Source organism: Megalobrama amblycephala, linkage group LG24, assembly GCF_018812025.1.
Source record: "Megalobrama amblycephala isolate DHTTF-2021 linkage group LG24, ASM1881202v1, whole genome shotgun sequence".
NCBI classification, from domain to species: domain Eukaryota; kingdom Metazoa; phylum Chordata; class Actinopteri; order Cypriniformes; family Xenocyprididae; genus Megalobrama; species Megalobrama amblycephala.
The window spans coordinates 16,292,060-16,311,601 of record NC_063067.1 but is presented as its reverse complement, the minus strand read 5'-3'; the positions used below and the strand labels follow the sequence as shown (position 1 = coordinate 16,311,601).

The window sequence follows — 19,542 nt, the reverse complement described above, 5'->3', positions numbered from 1 at the left end:
ACTCTCATATACTCTAACATCACACATACTTCATTTCTCCCCCTCTCTCTCTCTCTTATTAGATTAAAACCCAACCACAGCTGCTAATGAGCGCAGTGACTAAGAATAATGACATCCACCTGTTTCAACTTTTGTCCACTTGATTTTTCCTTACTTTATTTTTTTTTACTTATTTACCTTACTTTCTATTCTTTCCTTTCATTTTAAAAATCGACTAAATCATACTCAATGGGAACCATAACAAAGTGTAACACCAACAGAACTGGATGCTTGCTTTTGTTCTGGAGTTTCACAGGTTTGTAAAAAAAAAAAAAAAAAAAAAAAATGCATTGGTTTGACCACATGTTGAGAATAATGCTTTTGAACTGGTGAGATCTGGCTGATTATGTGATAGCATCATTGAGAAGAGAAGGTTTATAGGAGTGACCATATGCCGTAAAGTGTATGTGTACACTACCATTCAAAAGTTTGGGATTGGTTTGATTTTTTTATGTTTTTAAAAGAAGTCCCTTATGCTCATTAAGGCTGCATTTATTTGATCCAAAATACAGTAAAAACAGTAATATTGTGAAATATTATTACAATTTAAAATAACTGTTTTCTATTTCAATATATATTTTAAAATGTAATTTATTCCTGTGATGGCTAAGCTGAATTTCCAGCATCATTACTCCAGTCTTGTGTCATGATCCTTCAGAAATCATTCTAATATACTGATTTGATGTTTAAGAAACATTTTTTATTATTATCAATGTTGAAAACAGTTTTTTTAGGATTATTTGATAAGTAGAAAGTTCAAAAGAACAATAGAAAGCTTTTGTAACATTATAAATGTATTTACTGTCACTTTTGATTAATTTAATGCATCTTTGCTGAATAAAAGTATTAATTTCTTTCTAAAAATCTTACTGACCTCAAACTTTTGAACGGTATAAAATTACCGTGATTTTAACAGTAAAAGACTGTAAAAATGCTGCGGTGAAAAACTGTCAATTGGTTTAGAGAAAGTTTCCGTACTATATACGGTGAATAACTGTAATAGATCTAACGGTACATTTAATGTAATTTTACAGTAAAATACCGTTAAATTCACAGTTTTTGGAAGTGAAAAATAACAATTCATTGTAAAATTTACAGTGAAAAACCGTAAATTGACATTCCCACAATTCCCTGCGTGACACTTCACATTTGATATATTTTCGTTGAAATAACTCTGTTTCTTCTTAGTTTTTCTCATTTTTTTCTAATCAGTTATGTACATTAGGGTTTTATGTTACATCTAATGTTGTTAAATTAATGTTTATTGCATTTTTAAAATTTCATGCATGTTACCATGATGGTGTTTAGTGTGTGTGTGAATGACACTGTGTGCACCTTCTATATGTTAGTGTTGTCCTTCTCAGCTTGTGGAAAAGCTACTTGTTATGAACTTTGATTCATCATGTGACTCTTATCACCACTGTGTTTGGTGACTGTCAGTGTATTATAAAGGTACAAAACAGATATTAGTACTTCATTAGGTTGGTAAATTAACATTATATCAGTTAATGAAATACGTTATTTTACCGTAAATTTAACAGATTTTTTTTTTTACGTTGCTACTGTATTTTTTACGGTAAAGTTCTGGCAACCACAGCTGCCGGTTTTTTACCGTAAATTTTACTAGGATTTTTTTTACAGTAGTGTATGCATGCGTTTTCTAGGGGACGGGGGTGTTTTGTGACCACATTTGACCATGAAACAGCACAACTGGACTCTGGTCTCTTAAAATGACCCTGCAGAAATATGTCATCTCATGCTGATGACCTCATTCTAACAGAACGTCCAAGTCATGCCAGTCCAGCTGGTCTTTACGACGCCATTCCATCCTCGAATGTTCCAAACATTCTGTGCACAGCCCAATAAAGAACAACTCTAAAAATGTGCTGGTTTAAAAAAAAAAAAAAACTGGTCTTGGATTAGCATGAATCAGGAACTGAGATTTGGGTTTATGGGCTCTCTTAAAGGTTGTCTGTGATGACAGCTGAAGAATGAAGCATGATGAAAGATGATTGACACTGATAAGGAGTAGAGTGGCGCAATTGGGGTGGCTATGCCAGTGCAGTGCCAGTGTAAGGCCAGCCATTGCCAGTTAAAGGCTCTAATGTGGCAGTGGTTTCATGGTGGTTGGCTTTGAGCAGCAGGAAAGGGAATAAAGGGGCATATAAAACAGGAAGAGAGAAAGGGAGAGGGAAATGGGACAGAGTTAAAGAACTTTGCTTTTTTCTGTTAATTTATTCAGTTTATTTCTTCATCTTCTACTTTTCCTACTTTTTTATCTTTCCTTTCCTTTATATCTCACATTTAGTACACAAATATGCAGAGAAAAGCCCTCAGTTTAGCAGTTTAGTTGTATCCACCCATCTATTTTCTCTCCACATACTGTAGAGAGGAAAGGAAAGCTGAAAAATCAAAAGAAATAAAAACATGTTCCTTTCCCTATCTTTACATTTTATTAATTAAACCTGTCTGTATATGGATTTCCTAGGCCTCTTCAAATGTGTGTGCAAGAGAGATAGTGGGTGAACCTATACTGGAATATAGAGAAAAGAAAGAAGTTTTATTTCACTTGCCACGTGTTAATCTTAGGCTACTCTCTTGTCGTGTTTCTTCCTTTCTTTGGCACACACACAGATATAATGACTCACAATACAACACATCTCATACTCACCCACTTAATCACTTCAATACTCTTTCAGTCTCTGGGGCCAATCATAAAAGAAGACTTTACAACATACTGTGGAGTCCAAAAGTCTGAGACTATTGAAAATGTTTCTGTTTTTATATTTTGGGGATTTTTTCAGTGACTCTTTCTGAAGGTAACATCGTTACACCAGTAGGTGGAGACAAGTAACTGTCTTTATGAGTGACTCATTGATTTGTTCAAAAACACTTAAACAAATGGCCGACTGAATCATTACCTCAATTTGTTCACAAACACTTTAAAAAAACAAACAAACAAAAAACAACAACAACAACTGATGGACTGAATCTGAAATAACATATATAGCCAAAATAGTGATAGTAGTATACTTTCATAATTCTGTCTTTATAAGTGAGTCACTGAATCATTCACAGATTTGCTCATGAATTCATCAGGGGGGAAACAAGTGACTGATTCATTGAATCATTCACTCAATTGATTTGTTCAGAAACACTAATCTGAATTCATAATTTTCTCAAAATCCTAAAACAATATTCTGAATCCCAGATTATGAACCTCACAGCATGTCAGTCTGTGGAATCCAGCCTCATCGCACACTCACTCACTCACTGCCTACACGTGCTCTTAAAATACAATGAGTCAGATTCTCAAAGTGTTCCATATGTGTGCTGTGTGAGAGCCCTTCTGATGACAACCTGAAGGAAGAGAAAACAACTTTTGTGTGTACATAAGCACACGTGTGATCTCCCTCTCACTTTCTTTCTTTAATCCCCAGTATCTTCTCATCCTTTCCTCTCCTCTCCTCCCATTCATAAAATATCAAACAGTCCAGGTCCCGGAATAGGGCTGCCCTGCGGCTGCCTGACAGTGTGGATATTTTCAGTAGGTCCTTGCGGTGTTATTGCAGGTGTCCAGGCAGGATGCCCTTGTGAATTCGGAGAAGACATCAGACACAGTATAATTCTATTAGTCCTATACACAGATACGTATATTAAAACCATACCCGGCCAGGGGATACTGCAGCGATTAAGGAGCATGGGACAGAGAAACCCATCCTTAAATATGAAACAACAGAGTGTGTGTGAGTGTATATGTGTTAATGAACTGTTAAAGAAAGACTGACGGACAAAACAGATAGCTGATGGATCGCTGGAGGGAGGAATGTTTTGTGTGTGTACCAGTTCAGTAATTCTCAACTCTTTGGTCTTTTTTGCTAGTTTCTTCCAAAAGTCCAGTAGTATACCATTACATTCAATTACACACTCTAAAATGTCTAAAATAAGACTTGCTGTGTGTGGGTATGCTTATGCATGTGTGTGTGAGAGCATGAAACACACATGAAACACTTAACATACTGAAGTATATATGTGCTTCTAAAATAGGAACAACCTCTCACTTTTTAGTTTAATTACTAAATCAACGCTGCATTGTATTCTCCATATATATATATAACATTTAATAATAAGAATCAATGCAGATGGAAGAACTTTTTCTCATGCAGCAAACCTATATATTGGTTTATATTGGTATTTATTTCATCTTTAAATTGATTTGATTTTAAAATGACTACCTTCGGCTGATGTTCTTCTGATCTTGGTTTGCATACAGAAAGGCTGCAAATCTTTTCTAAATAACGAGACCCATAAATTGCAACAATAAGTTTAAAAATTCATTCCTAAGCACATTCTAAGAAAAAGTGTCTTTTGTCTTTTGCTCCTTATTTATTCTTCCTCCTTCTACTTTCCCCAGTCATTTCCTCTGAGCGGCTCACTCATTCATGATTTTATTGCTTTTGGATTTAAATCGTTTTCACTATCTTTTCTCAAGAGAGTAGAGTTCATAAAAAACACCTGCTTGCTCTTTACTTTTTTCTAAACTTTTCATTTTATTCTCTTCTCCCCCCAATCTGACCTACGATCTCTTTCCTATTCTCTATTCAACACTTCCTCTTTCTCCCTTCCTTCCTTGTGCTCTACAAAAGGGAGTATTTCTCTGTACTTCATCCGTCCAGTGCTAATGTTGTCCCAAGAGGAATGGAGACCCTCTGAGTGATGCTCACGCTCCCTGCTGTGGGTCTACAGAGTGAGAAACCATTTCATCACCCTCTAGAGGCTAAAATGAGAAACTACCACCATTTTCTCCAGTCTCAAGTAAAATATATCAATCTTTCCCAAAAACATAGATGCCAACAGCCCTCAAACACTGTCACCAACAAAACCAGTGGCTTTAATGATTGGGAAAAGAATTTACAGATTCAACAAATCACAATCTAAGCAAACCAAAAAAGGGATAGCTATTACAATCCTTAAACAGAGAAAACATTTTCTTTTTGAACCAATCAAACCACACGAATAACCATTAAAACAACACAAAATGACACATACTTCCAACTCCAGAGAGCCTGTTGATTATTTCTATCCATCCCTTCTTATTTGTAATGCATTCATTCATCCATTTAACATATTGTTAAGATGAAAAAGACAGTGACTAATAAGAATGGATCACAAAACCAAAAGCATTTAGAATCAGAATAGCTTAACTATAGGCCTATAATATTATTCAGCTGGTTTGTAAGTTTTAGATCTGGTCTGTTAGCAGTTTTTTTTTTTTTTGAAGGGATTCTGGTCAGACTGAGAGGCCAAAGGCCAGCAAACCAGATTTATTTTAACAAGGGCATCCTAATAAACAGTCTAATATTAACTTGTCCTGTGAAATCTTGTGTGACTAAATTATCCCCATCATTTTTTCACCTTTTGGGCTGCAAGGAATGACAACGATAGGACATATTTCATGCCAGCTCAGCTTCCTTGCCCTTAATAATTTTGTCACACAAACAAAGTTGACCTCTGCCCACGCGTGTTTCGCTACACTCCCGCGTGACAGGTCGTAACGCTCAGCGCGGAAATCCAATGTCAATACCGGCAGAGTCGCTGGGGGTCCCTGTCCGCGCCGCCCCATAAAGACTGTCATAAATACGGTAAATGCATCAGGGTATATGGTGCACGTTAAGAAATACCGCATTTTCACGGGGAGATTAACTTTATGAATGGGTTTGTGGGTCACGGATGGTTTGGCGTGTCGTTTCATTTGAGGCGGATTGAGGATGCTTCAGTGCCCTCAGACATTTAACCGCAGGTTACCGGTTCTGTGATCGGCCTTTTTCTCATATCTGCACACACACATAACGGTGGCAGCAATGGGTCGCAATGGGGTCTCTCTAGTCCTTCTTTCAAAGGACTTTTTTTTTCTTAATAGTTTTTTCTTCCTCCCATATACCCGCGTTCCTCGCGCTGCCACTTCCGCTATAAAGCCCTTGGCTGGCTGCCACGCGGCCATTAGCACTAGCAAAATAACTGTTAACAATATGGTGCCCAGACACAGCAATTCCGACTCTAAAGTTTAACCAGCCGACATGGTTTGAGTCCAGTGATGCCAGAGGTTACAGAGCGAGGATTAGTAAACAAACGCGTTTTACACATGAGTGCAGTCTCATCTGTGCAATCAGTGCACACATCATTTTCACTGATGCGTCACAAGAGACAAAAAGGAACACATTCATTTGATTTATTGTGAAGACGTTTGTAAAAAAAAATATTCTGCTCAATGCAATTATAAATAAGCCTAAATTTAGTTGTGCGATGCCGAGTTAATCACACAGAAATGTGTTAATTGCGAGCTGCGAAATATAAAAAAGCGCATGCAGCATTTCCTCTTTTTTATTGTTATTATGAGCTGAAAAGGCCCGTTGTTATTATTAGGGGCGTGATTGAACTAACTCCACACATGCGTTAAAGGTGCAAGAAAAACAGGAACGAAAGTATGCTCAAAAATTAATAAAATAAAGGATATGCTGGTTTGCAAAAAAATACACATATTCAAACTGGAGGACAAAAAATAGGCTAAACAGTTTTTGCAACAGGCTGCGATCAGCTTATCATTATAAAAAGATTAAAGCATTTAAATGTCGTTGTATATTAGGTAGAAATATAAAAGCAGCATAAAGGCATAGAAATTCAAAATATATAAACGCTTGTTGCAAATTATATATTCAAAATCATCATAGCCTACAAAAAAAAATTGAAAATCGAATTAGATAATCGTTTCATAAGTGTATTCGTTTGCTTCAAATTAAGACGTCCAAATTGATTATTATTATTATTATAATTAGGTAAAGGATGTATTATTGTGATCATATTGTGATACAGTCGTCATAATAAAGCCACATTAACAGGATAAATTGTTTCATAATTTGTTAAAATAATCAAACCTAATTATTATAACAGACCTCGAAATAATTTAAGTAGGCATAATCAGTTAAATCTCTTTAATAATGCACTGTACAAATAATAAAAAAGGTTGTTACAAAGTCAAGTGTAGTTAGCCTACAAGGTTTTGTTTTCCATATGTAAACAGTTTTCACTGAATGGCCAGCCTCGTGCAAAGTTTAGTTCAAAATGAAACTCTTTAACATCAGGTGCAGCTCTCCACGCAAACTCTTACCTAATATTAACCATAATTGGTAATATTAATAACCTAAATGTTATTGAAAAATACACATTTTAAATAAATGGACTCAATTTCTATCGACTAAAACGTTTAGGCTACATGGGCAGCCCAGACCAATCAGGTTCAAAGTATTTAGTAAGGCTGAATTTTAAATCATTAGCCCCCATTGTGTAATTTATTCAAATTAAATCATTAGCCCCCATTAACTAAAATAAAAGTGATTTTTTTCTAAACCTAATAATAATAATTCGTATTATTATACAAAACAGAAACTTCTAAATATATGTTTTATGTAATTTCTAAAAAAATAAATGCTGAGTTGTTAGACTATGTACCGCCACGAAATAAATCATTATTCCTCATGCTTTACACATTATATTCTGAAGGGCAAAAAAAAAAAAAAGTTAAAAGGAGATGCTCAATCAACAGAAGAGGATGTGCAACAAAAAATGTTCAAATGTTCATCTCAGTTGAAGACAATGTGCAACACACTCGAGAAGAAAAGACTAGAGTTTGGATTTTATTCGTTTAAAATGTTTCGGCCATTGTCAAGGCCTTCATCAGACATACTGCAATTAGAAAACAATCAGGCTATTGTCCATAAGTGACATCAACTTCAACGAAGAGTGAATTAAGACAGCTGCTGCTGGTAACTCACTGGAGTGTGTGGTAAACTGGAAATACTCAACTGTATATTAAAACTGTACGTATATTTTTCTTCCACATGTCCCAATTGATCAATAATGAATGACTATATTATGCCTTATACAATTTGTATGAATTTTTTTTAAAGATTAGACTTTATAAAGTGACGACTGTCATTTGGACATTAATTTTTTTATTTGTATTAATTGTAATATTATTTTATAATGAAACTGTGTGTGTTCTCCAAGTTTCATTGCACGAATTCTCCAATGGCAGAGCAATAATTTACACGTTTCAAACGGCGGGAATATTAAGGCACTGTACATTGGCTACATAAAACCCACAAGATGCTCTAAAAATCACATGGGTTTAAAAGATCGAATCGTTTAAAAGCATGATAATTTACGCGACTTATGTGTTTATCTGTGAAAAAACATCTCGCTAAAATAGGCAAGAAAAATTGGTTCATGAGCAAATAAATAAAAAATAAAAAACTTATTTGAAACCATTTGAAATAGGCTAGTTTTTCCTCTCGAATTCAGTATAGCCTAAGTAGGCTAAATAACAATAGTAAAACCAAGAAACACAAACAGCATACACTATCGATATTTATTTAAAGATCAAATGCCTTATTTAAAGCTAAAAGCTATTTATAATCGCCTTGTAAAATGTCTAATTTATATTTATAAATTGTTGCATATCAATAAATGCAAACATTATCTTTCTTTTAAAAATTGTATCGTAATTTGCATTCAGCCGTTTCAATTTTTTTCAATAATGTATACAATTAACAGTAATAGTTCCTTTTTTTGGCTTATTTATAGTACCAGGAAATTGTGTCTCGTAGTAAAAATGAGTGCTTCTTGGGGACTTGTATTTAGAAACTGTATACTGCAAGTCTCAAGTCAGGTTAGTTTGACATGTCTTATTACTGGGCCTCACGCGCAGATACAGGCGTAGATTTGGTAATAATTCTACAGGATTGGCTCACGAGGGCTAGTGAGGAGGTAATGCGGAAGCATGTGGAGTATGTGCAGCCGCAGTGTGAAAATGATCGCAATGCCGCGAGCATGACTGGAGCTCAGTGAGTGAGAGATGATTCATTCAGCCAGGCCGCTTTACCACGTATGGGCGGAACGTTCCGCACGAGGGGCCGAAACGCAGCGCGCCTATTGGCCGAGAGCGCCGGTGATTGACGTGAGGCAGCCCAGCCCATCTTCTGCCCTGGTTATTGGCACTTTAACGAATCCCGGCCACTGCCTCGGTGTCTGTGCGCGTTGACAGACCGATGAGACTGTTTTAAATAGTCTGTCGCTTCGTTTTCAGCGTCTTTGTCACATCGCCCGTGGTAATTAGCTACTGAAGTGGACTATTCTGACTCAAGGAATGCTAGATTAAGTGCTGTTGCAAATGCACTTCTGGTGAACTTCTCGTCCTCGGCCAATCTGTCTTCTAGGTTTGTAACCATGGCTGAGAAACGACGGTCACCGTGTACTATGAGCCTCAAAGCGCACGCATTCTCGGTAGAAGCGCTTATTGGCACGGAGAAAAAAAGAAAGCTGGAGGAGGACAACGAAAACTGTTTTGAGGAGGTAAACGAGGTGTCGAGCCTGACAGAAAGTCCGCAACCCCAGACTAGGAGAACTTGTCCCAGCACCAGGAGTTGCGATATAGACTGCGCAAGCGACGAATCCCGTAAGTAGACTTACTTGAATAACTAAAAAGCTCAGAAATAGTTACGCACGAAACAAACCACAAATATAAAGTAGTCTAAATCTATATTTGTAATTATCTCGGATGAAAAGGAACACGGTCATAGACAATGTTATTCTGTATTTCATCTAGTTTGTAGCCTGTATTTTATTTTTTTTTTTGTAAATAATAATAGGCTGCTAAATAAATACTAACCAATAATTACATTAAAGAAGACAGTCTTCCACTAAGAAAAACTTGTAAAATATCAATAAATTCTTAAGTAAATACACCTCTGTAATTTAGACGTGTAATTGAGTGAAGTCAGGGTGACAAAGACGAAAAATACAGTATAGAAACACAAAATAACACAGTTATGAGCCTCATAAATATGGGCACTAAGAGAGTGACTAATCTATTCTGTGTTTATGAGTTTGGCCACAATCATAAACACAAATCAAATTAACTTGCCATCACGAAAGCCTAAATAGGCCTACTTGCAAAAACAAAAACAACAAAAAAGAAAGAAAGAAAGAAAGATAGAAAGAAAGAAAATATATTTTGACAATGGTATAGAGCTGGAATAAAATATGATCTCGATAATGCATCACAAATTCTAGACTTAAATTCTTAATTCCATAACGGATATGGAGTCAAACCAAAAAATGGGGGAAATGTAGGCTACTTATAATTGCATTGTAATATTTAACAGCATTCAATTAAAAATTATAAACATAGTTTGTAAATACAGGCAGACAGTACGATACAGAAAATCATTGCAAAACACTTTTGCATGCCACTTCATCACTCGTTTTTGCAATAACAAAAGGCTAGTTGAAATAAAAAGGGTTCTGCAGACTGTTACAATATGCAATCATTAAGACCAACTCTTTCTGTCTTTCTCAGCGGAGTCTGAGGACGTGTTGTTGGATAGCCCACAGCCTGCACCCCAGGGCGCGCAGCTCCTCGCGCAATCAGGCACGAGCTCCGGAGAGGAGATGCGCGTGGATTTGCAGGGCTCAGACTTATGGAAGCGCTTCCACGAGATAGGAACCGAAATGATCATCACCAAAGCCGGCAGGTGCATCACACAAAAACACGCTTTTCAGTGTTAAAATATTTAATGATAATTGGCTAAAATCACCATATTCAATATTTACATTTGAAAAAAAAGTGGTAACATAAAGACACTAATTTCTTTTATATAGTAAAATACGCTATATATGACTCGTTTTAATTTCTTTATTTTATTTAATTTCTTTATGACTCGTTTGTTTTTATTTTTAATGCAACCAAACATGAATTCTTAATCCAAAACGCATTTACCAAAGTCTGAATTAAATTGCTGAAATATCCACAGTCTCTTTTGAGGGATGGTAAATGTGGTTACTTTCAGATATGGACTTTGGGAATTAAATACTGAATTAAACTAGCGATTTGGACGAAAATGCCAGATATTTAATACTATATTTAATTTTTTTTCCCGACATTTGATGAATTTTATATTATATTAAGCCTGCTTTTGTACATTACAGCTACTTTTATGTGTAGTATTTATTTAGCCTGACAATTTATTTAAATTACCTGACTTAACTCTAAAAAATATATAGGCTATTTGGGAAAACGTAGGCGATTTGACGTAAACTGGCTGTTTTATATAGAAAAATGATGCCTGCACATAAAGGTAGAAACTCTGGGAATTTTTTTCTTTTGCAGTTCTGGATTGCCTCAATATTATGTAGTCCTTATGAAAATATTAATATGAAATGTCATTTTATCCCAGGCGAATGTTTCCCGCGATGAGGGTTAAGATTGCGGGACTGGATCCTCATCAACAGTATTATATTGCGATGGATATTGTTCCTGTCGACAACAAACGGTACAGGTGAGCAATTTACGGAAGCTGTCTTCCCAACTGGCCGCTGCAGGACAGCCTGCTGTAGGCTATTGATTCTGACAAATGATAGAAACAGTCTAAAATGTGCAAAACATAATATTGAGCATTTTGAACTAACCGTCTCCACAAATGGCACTCCGGGACTTTGTTGACTTGTTCAGTCCGGCCTTTTGCGATGCCCTTTTGGGAGCTTGACCTCGTGGACCTGAAGGTCATGAGACAACTGCAGTCAAAACAAATTCATAACGCGTTAGTTTATGGCGGGTTGCTCTGTGTATCTGAACATTTTGTACAGCTGTAAAGACAGATTGCGGATGGAGTCTTTAAGGTCGGAGACGGTTTGCTAACAGTGCTAGAGTCACCACCAGAAATTTACGTTGCGCGCGACGAAACTCAAATACATTTCGTCTAAAACTTTACTGACAGACATTGCTTTTAAAAGTCGAGCCGTCTAAAATTCACATTAAGTAATGACACTGACTCCTTTTTTCTATTCCAAGGTACGTCTACCACAGCTCGAAGTGGATGGTAGCGGGTAACGCCGACTCTCCTGTCCCTCCGCGCGTCTACATCCATCCTGATTCGCCTGCTTCCGGTGAGACGTGGATGCGGCAGGTTATAAGCTTCGACAAACTCAAACTGACCAATAATGAGCTCGACGACCAAGGCCATGTGAGAGAATCTCTTATTATGTGTCCAAGAGTGATTTACTGAATTTTAATGTTTCGTTTTTATACATTTGAATGAGGAAAACTGCATAATTCTTGTCTACACACAAAAAAAGAGGGTTTAAAATGGTACCTTTAGGGGTACAACAGCTTGTCGCTGGGCCAGTAGGCCTACCTTTAAAAGGAAATTTGTGTACCTTTTTCTCAAAAAGGTACTAATATGTACCTTTTTGGAGTAAAAAGGCACACAAATGTCCTTCTGAGGGTACTGCCCTAGCGACAAGCTGTTGTACCCCTAAAGGTATGAATGTTTTGTATATTTGAATGAGGGAAAACTGCATAATTCTTGTCTATGTTAGGCTTCTAAGGAAAACCTGTCAATACATTAAGGCTTCATAAGTTAGTTAGCAGAGCAGACCTTCAGATTTTCCCTCTGTGATCCTGAAATAAATTAAATGTTATAATTAGACAACTCTTTTCATGCACCCCATTACACACATGCTAGCCATTGTCGCCCGGTGTGCATTTTGTTTTGCTGTATTATTTTAAAGGTCTAAACATGTTGTAATGTGGAGGGTTGTAAACAAACTCAATTGAAAGCATCCCCAGGGCGAGGCAGTTAAAGGGCCGTTTGGCCTTTGAAAATGGAGGCATGTGTGTTTTTATTGAGGTAGAAAACTGCTTTGGTAATTCCTCCGTTTCCCACTCTAAACACTGATGCGCAATGTAATGTTTTCCAGATCATTCTGCACTCCATGCACAAGTACCAGCCCCGTGTCCACGTCATCCGTAAGGAGTGTGGTGAAGAACTTCGCCCGTTAAGGCAGTTCCCACTGGGGACGGTGTCAAAGCATTCTCTTTCCCTGAAACTGTCTTCACAACGGTGACTGCATACCAAAACCAACAGGTAATTCCTGGCAATAACTGTCCTATGCACAATTTGATTACACATCACAGAAGCTTCAAATAAGGATCAGATTGTTTCTTGAAATTAAATGAAGAGGAATTTGTTGGGCTCAGTACCTTTTATTTTTATTGGATTACATTATTACGGCTTGATTTTTTATAAAACAAATGAACATGTAGGAAAGCCATGCCTGCCGCAACAAACCTTGCTTATTTATTTTTAATAAGTCCAAGCAAGCAAGACAAAATGTTAATGTACACAGGCTTTATCACTGCTTTAGAAAGAAAACAGATAAAAAAAAGCAAGCACAACATAAGCACGTATATCAACAATATAAATAATATTATTAGGATACAAGATATGCAAAATTCAACCTATTTTAGAATAGTCTGGACTCAATACCAACCTTTATGAAAATGTATAAAGCAGAGCTGTTCTGTTGTGAAAAATAAAATACTTTTTAATATGTTTTATTTTTATAATAAACTTGCAGAACACTCTTATTTAGGTTACACTGGAATTTAGATATATTATTGAAATAATTATATAAAATCGTTTAAAGTTGGACTCTACATTCATAGATCAAAGCCTCTATGAGACTGAAAGAATACGCAGCACCTCATAAAGGGCAAATTTATTTATAAAGAGCACATTTATTTTGGCATATGTATTGACTTTCTTTTGCCAACAGTTCAGAAGCAAAATATTGATGAATTTCTAACAATTTAGAAATTGTTATTTTATATATTGTTTGATGAAATTTATTTGTTTTCATTTGCTATAGCAGATTAATACCAGAGCATGTTTTAGATAAGTTAGAGCTTGAAATCTTATCATCATTTTCATGTTAACTGCCAAGTTTTAGAAATTATGTCATCCATTTGTCTGAGCTTATAAAAACAACACATGCTCTCTCACACACACATACGGAAGAAAAAGCTTATAAAATAAACCCACACACATTGCATTGTGGGATGAGGGTCACTGGTGCTAGGTCAGGGAATTTGACATTACAGGCTTTGGGTCAGTAAAGAGAATGTGTTTTGTGTGTGGATCTTTTACAGATAACAAGACTGAAGATCGACAGGAATCCATTTGCAAAAGGATTCAGAGACTCAGGAAGAAATAGGTAAATATATTCAATTACTGTATATGTACAGATCTTTGCTTAGCTCTGGAATGCCAAAGGCTTTGCCTGATTTTGAGTCGATGGCATTGTACATTTTAAAAAGCAGTAACTGCACCAATACTGGAACTGAGAAATGGGGCTTCCAAGGTTTTCATTAAATTTTATTGATCGCAGTTGAGTCAAACCCATATGTCACCGAATAGATCATAGTCTGAGAGCCCCAATATCTAACTTTTGACCAAATGTGTAGTTTCTTCTTTTACCTTTTTGTGGGGCAGTACAGAAATGACACTTCATTACATTTTTCTTTGGGCAACAAAAAGGTTTTTGTTCAACTTCACACTCTCTTTCTCTTCTGACATCAGTGTAAAGTTATTTCAGAACTATCAAACCATATTAAAGGATTATCAGATCCGAAGGGAAAAGCCTTATTTTAGCCAGACTGAAACTACCACAAGATTCCAGCGAGGCCCAGACAAAATAAACATAAAAAGTCACATTAAAAGCCATTATTCCATGTACAAAAACAAATGTATAAATGAAAATACACAGCACAATAAAAATAATCTCCATCTTCACATTACACAAGAGAAATAAATAATAAACGTGCAAACAGGAAATGGAGGCTGTGCAGAAATAAAGCTTGCACGACGCTGATTTGAAAGCTCAGCGGGGAAGTTTAACTCTGCTCATTATTTTTAAACGAGAGTGATTTTAACACCCCTCTGAATCGCAGCAGACCACATACATCCAGTTTTCCTCCGTCCCTCTGCGAGGTCTCGCAGAGCACTTAGACCGAGCCCCGTGGCTCAGTGTTACAGGAAAAGTTAAGCAGTTTGCTAAACAAACTCGGCCACTTGATAGCTCAAGTGGTGTGACTGATAAAACTGGGGCCGAAACAAGTTGAGGCATCTTGTGTGAATTATCGCCTGAGTGGTACTGCGGAGGGGGTGGGGTAACGTCCACGCTAACAAGGCGCACCGAACACCACCATTACTTCCAGAAAAAGCAAGAAAATACCCCTCCACCCCTCTCTCTTTTTCTTTCTCTCTCCTCGTAAAGCTTTAACTATGGCTTCCTGCACTCTATGTCTGATCCCACCGATAAAGCTATGTGAAAATAATTATAGCCTTGCTGTCGCACACACACACACACCAACACACACACTTTATGTTCTTCATTACCTGCTCTGCTTTACTGCCCAAATACATACTGATAAGGAAAGGGCCTAGCACTAAGATGGCTGGCAGGATTGAACGCATTGTTGGAAAGGTTAGCCAAATCATTTTCTGTTAAGTGGGATGAGAGCTTTACTCAATCAGTCTTGCCTTTGTATTTGTAGGCATATTGTGTGTTCGTATATCTTTAGATAGTACATGTTTATTGATCAGAATGCTCGTGTGTTGTAGGATGGGACTAGAGGCTCTGGTTGAGTCGTATGCGTTCTGGCGGCCCTCTCTGAGAACTCTGACATTTGAGGACATCCCTGGAATCACTAAACAAGGTACCACGTGTGTGTGTGTGTTTTCTCTGTCACATTTATCATTGCACAATATGTTTCTGTAAATAATTACATAAATAAGACAACGTTTTTAAAATTGGAATATCAGTGTTTTTTTTTTTTTTTTAAATATACTTAACATCATGTCATTTCAAATATATATGACTTTATTCTGTGGAACAAAAAAAAAGAGAGAATATTTTGAAAAAAAAAATTGATGATGCAATGAAAGTCAATGGGGTCCAATTTTGTTTGGAATAGCATGAAGATAAATAAATAATAGATTTTTTCATATTCAATTCCTGAATTTGATTTAAATAAATAATTGAGAATTGAAACTTGAATTTGAATGCTTGGAAGCAAAATTAAAGAATTCAAAGAAATTAATATACAATAACAAAAATTTTAACCAAACAGATAACTAGATGAATCGTGAAGTCATCTTGTGATTTAAAAATGAGCCAATTCTTTAAATATGATTTTTGCACAACCATGGTACACATGAAGACCAGAAAAATGAATTAAGAAATTAAATAAAATAATTTTTTTAATAAATTAAAGGGTTAGTTCACACAAAAAATGAACATAAATTACTCACCCTCATGTCGTTCCAAACCTTCATTCATCTTCGGAACACAAATTAAGATATTTTTGATGAAATCCATGAGCTTTCTGGCCTCTTGTGGTGTTTGCTACATCAACAGCGTAGGAGACTGACATGGAAGAGAAGAAATTGTTTATTATTTATAGTTATTATTTTTGTTTGTTTTTGCGTGCAAAAAGTACTCTCATCACTTCATAACATTAAGGTCGAACCACTGTAGTCAAATGGACTATTTTATAGTACCTTTCTGGGCCTTGAAAGTGGTATTAACTGTTATAAAGTATATCGGAGGCCAGAAAACTCACAAATTGAATCAAAAATATCTTAATTTTTGTTCCGAAGATGAATGAAAAGGTCTCACGTGAGTAATTAATGACAAATTTTTGGGTGAACTAACCCTTTAAGACTAAATCGATTTCATGTTTACTTTAGATCTCTGTATTGTGAATACAATATATTTATTTTATATATATTTTATGTGTACATGTTATATTTATGATGTGTCATTATGACTGCTCAGGTGCAGCTGGTTCTCACGGTGTTGTTGGTTCTTCAGCACACACACATCTGCTGTCCTCGTCCTCCTGCTCTTCCCCTACATTCCACCTGGGTTCCGGGGCGGGGCCAGTGTGCGATTACTCCACCTGCAGTCGAACAAGCCACCCACTCCACCGCTACGCCCCTCCCCTCTCCGCAGACTCCTACAGTCGACTGGCCAGCCCCGCAGCAGATGCGTTTTCCACTACTCGGAGCTCCACGTATGTGAGCGGGACCGAAGGTGAAGCGTTCTCATGCGCACAGACTGGCCTGCCGATCCAGATCCACAGCATGCCAAGCACAACCTCCCAGCTGCAGTACCTAATGCCCGGCCATACCCATAATGCATTTTCCACCAACCAGAGCACACAGGGATCCTATAATGGGTTCCGCCTGCACAGCCCGTATGGTCTCTATGGTTACAACTTCTCCACTTCTCCCCGCTTGGCCACCAGCCCTGAAAAGGCGGCCGCCACGCAAAGTTCATTCCTTGGCTCCTCCCCTAGTGGGACGCTGACGGACAGGCAGGTTCTATCCTCTGTGGACGGTCTGCACATGCTCAGTAGTAGTCAACAGAACCTTTTTGACTCACGGACTTTGGGGCTGACAAGCTCCACCTCCCAGGTGACAGCCCACATGGCTTGACCTGTGACCCAAAAACTTTGACGGACTTCAAAACTCAGCTTTCTTTGAGTATAAACCAGTTTTTGGGACTAGTCACATGCATAATTTATAATCCGTCGGAAGAGTTGAGAGAGGGATATACTGCTATGATGAGCAAAAGAAACAGATGTACACAATGTAAAGAACTGAGAGCAATCTGCAATATCATTTATGTTTTGTGAAAATGACAGCTGAAGATCACATTGAGGATATTTTTAAAAGACTTTATATCGTTAAAATCATTCTGATGAAGCAGCACAGACCCTTATTGGACACCAGGGTATGGAAATGCCTGAAGAATCACGCGGGAAACCTAGAAAACACTTTACAGACACTCTTGCGCACAATCCTGCTCAGTTTCACGGAATGAAAGGACATCAGCCATCGGATCTCATCAAGGTTCAATGAGACCCCTGAACTGCTGCTAGGAGTGTGAGGACTTTAACAGATGACTTTTGTGAGGCTGGACTCAGCATCTTATGGACAATAAAACAGAGTTTGGCACTTAAGAGTGAGCAGACTGAAAAAAAGACAGGAAGTGATGTCACAAAGAAGTATGAAACTAGCTTTGATGACTTGAATTTTTAACTACATGATTTGCTAGGTGACAATCAGGTAACTGAGGTTTTGAGGACATCCGATCAGCATTTATGGCAGATAATGTGGTTTAATCTGAAACTGGACAAGAAAAAACTAAATGTGGGCTTGTGTTTACAAATTCTCTCCAAGTCGAAGGGTTTTTGTCTGGATCAGCGCCGCTGTCTGAGTCTTGGAACAGACAGGGCCGAATGACATCTGATCTGAGATGATAATTCTCACACTTTATAAATACAACCATTGGCATTCTTCAGAAGGATTATAGTCCTGCCATGAGATACATGCTGATTCCAGGTCAGCTGTCTCACTCTGAATCCAAGACTGAAATGAACGCTTTTCCTTTGCTGACATGTTAGCTTTTGCTAATTACTTATTAAATGTAATTTTTCACAAATATGGAGAATATGAATATTATTGATACTGTGTACAAATTTCACTTGCACTTATGGCAATTTTAAATACTTGCATTTTAATATTCAGGCTTTTTTGCCAGAATGGCCACAATTGACACTTCCTCCATGTTTGACTCTTGTTGGCCTGATAATTAGAAAACCCTTTGAGCCAAATAAAATATATATCCATATGGCAAAGGATAATCGAGGAGTTTATGCATGTGTTTCAGCATCAGATGCTTCTCTTGGGGTCAGGCAAAGGTTCTGAATGCCTAACAAATGAAAAATACCACCAGGGGCTCCTAGAGAGGCACACACACGCAAACAGAATGCATTCACGCGCATGAAAGACATAAAGTTTGAACTTGCAACCTTACAGTTTAAACAATTAAATGTGAAATGAGAAAAACAAAGTGTTTGCGCTTTTGTCCCCGAGAAATCATACATCAAAAGGTTTCTGTTTGTGCGAATCGGTAAATGAGTGTGACATTACGCACATCATCTTCATGTACTTAGGTTTCAGGTAAGAGTGTGTGTTCATCTAAAGCAGGTTATGCAAGACCTTCTGAAGGCTTCTAACTTTTAACACCTTTGTGTACTGCAAACATAAAAACAAATTAGGGGACTTGAAACAGGTAGTGTGTGAACTTTGCCTATTTTTTTTACTTTGAAAATACTCAAACAGCACTAAAATCGGGTCCGTTTTCAGAACCAGAACCAGTGAGACACCTGTTTTGGACTGAAGATGACAGACAAACAGCATATGCAGAGAGAGAGAAGGTTGTTGGGTGCTTTTTTATTTTAGAACAGAGGAATGGTTGGCTTGCTGTATCTCACTAACAGGTGACAGCACCCCCCCACCACCCCCCATACACCAATATCCTTGTGCACACACACTCACACACCTCACATTACTGGCTCATTATCAGTAAACCTTAGGACATTAACACTCCGAGGCCAGTAAAGAGCAGTGTGTGTAAAATGTATACTTAAATTATAAGGTGTACATTTTAAATGGACTCAATAATGGACTAATTTATTCATAACGTATATATATACATACACACACACATATATAATATTCCTTTCATCCATTATCA

At 37.1% G+C, this 19,542-nt stretch overlaps 2 protein-coding genes across 3 annotated transcripts in view; one reads left to right on the top strand and one right to left on the bottom strand.

Moving 5' to 3' along the window:
- LOC125260235 (hormonally up-regulated neu tumor-associated kinase homolog) overlaps positions 1 to 12,064 on the bottom strand; it is a 58,717-nt gene extending 46,653 nt beyond the window's left edge. The window contains exons 1-2 of one of the 2 annotated variants that reach the window (XM_048178483.1): positions 11,926 to 12,027; positions 11,563 to 11,667 (exon numbers count right to left, since the gene is read on the bottom strand). The gene's annotated coding sequence lies outside the window, so the exon portion shown is untranslated. Of the gene's footprint in view, positions 1 to 11,562 lie in introns of both variants that reach the window. The other variant, XM_048178484.1, reaches the window with a different exon arrangement.
- On the top strand, positions 8,672 to 18,871 carry tbx18 (T-box transcription factor 18). Its single transcript, XM_048178485.1, is given in 9 exon segments — positions 8,672 to 9,550; positions 10,454 to 10,628; positions 11,331 to 11,432; positions 11,945 to 12,116; positions 12,853 to 12,919; positions 12,922 to 13,019; positions 14,084 to 14,148; positions 15,558 to 15,652; positions 16,774 to 18,871. Coding segments are annotated over 9 exon segments (1,665 nt in total). The 5' UTR covers positions 8,672 to 9,321; the 3' UTR covers positions 17,436 to 18,871.
- Positions 18,872 to 19,542: the final 671 nt, after the last annotated feature.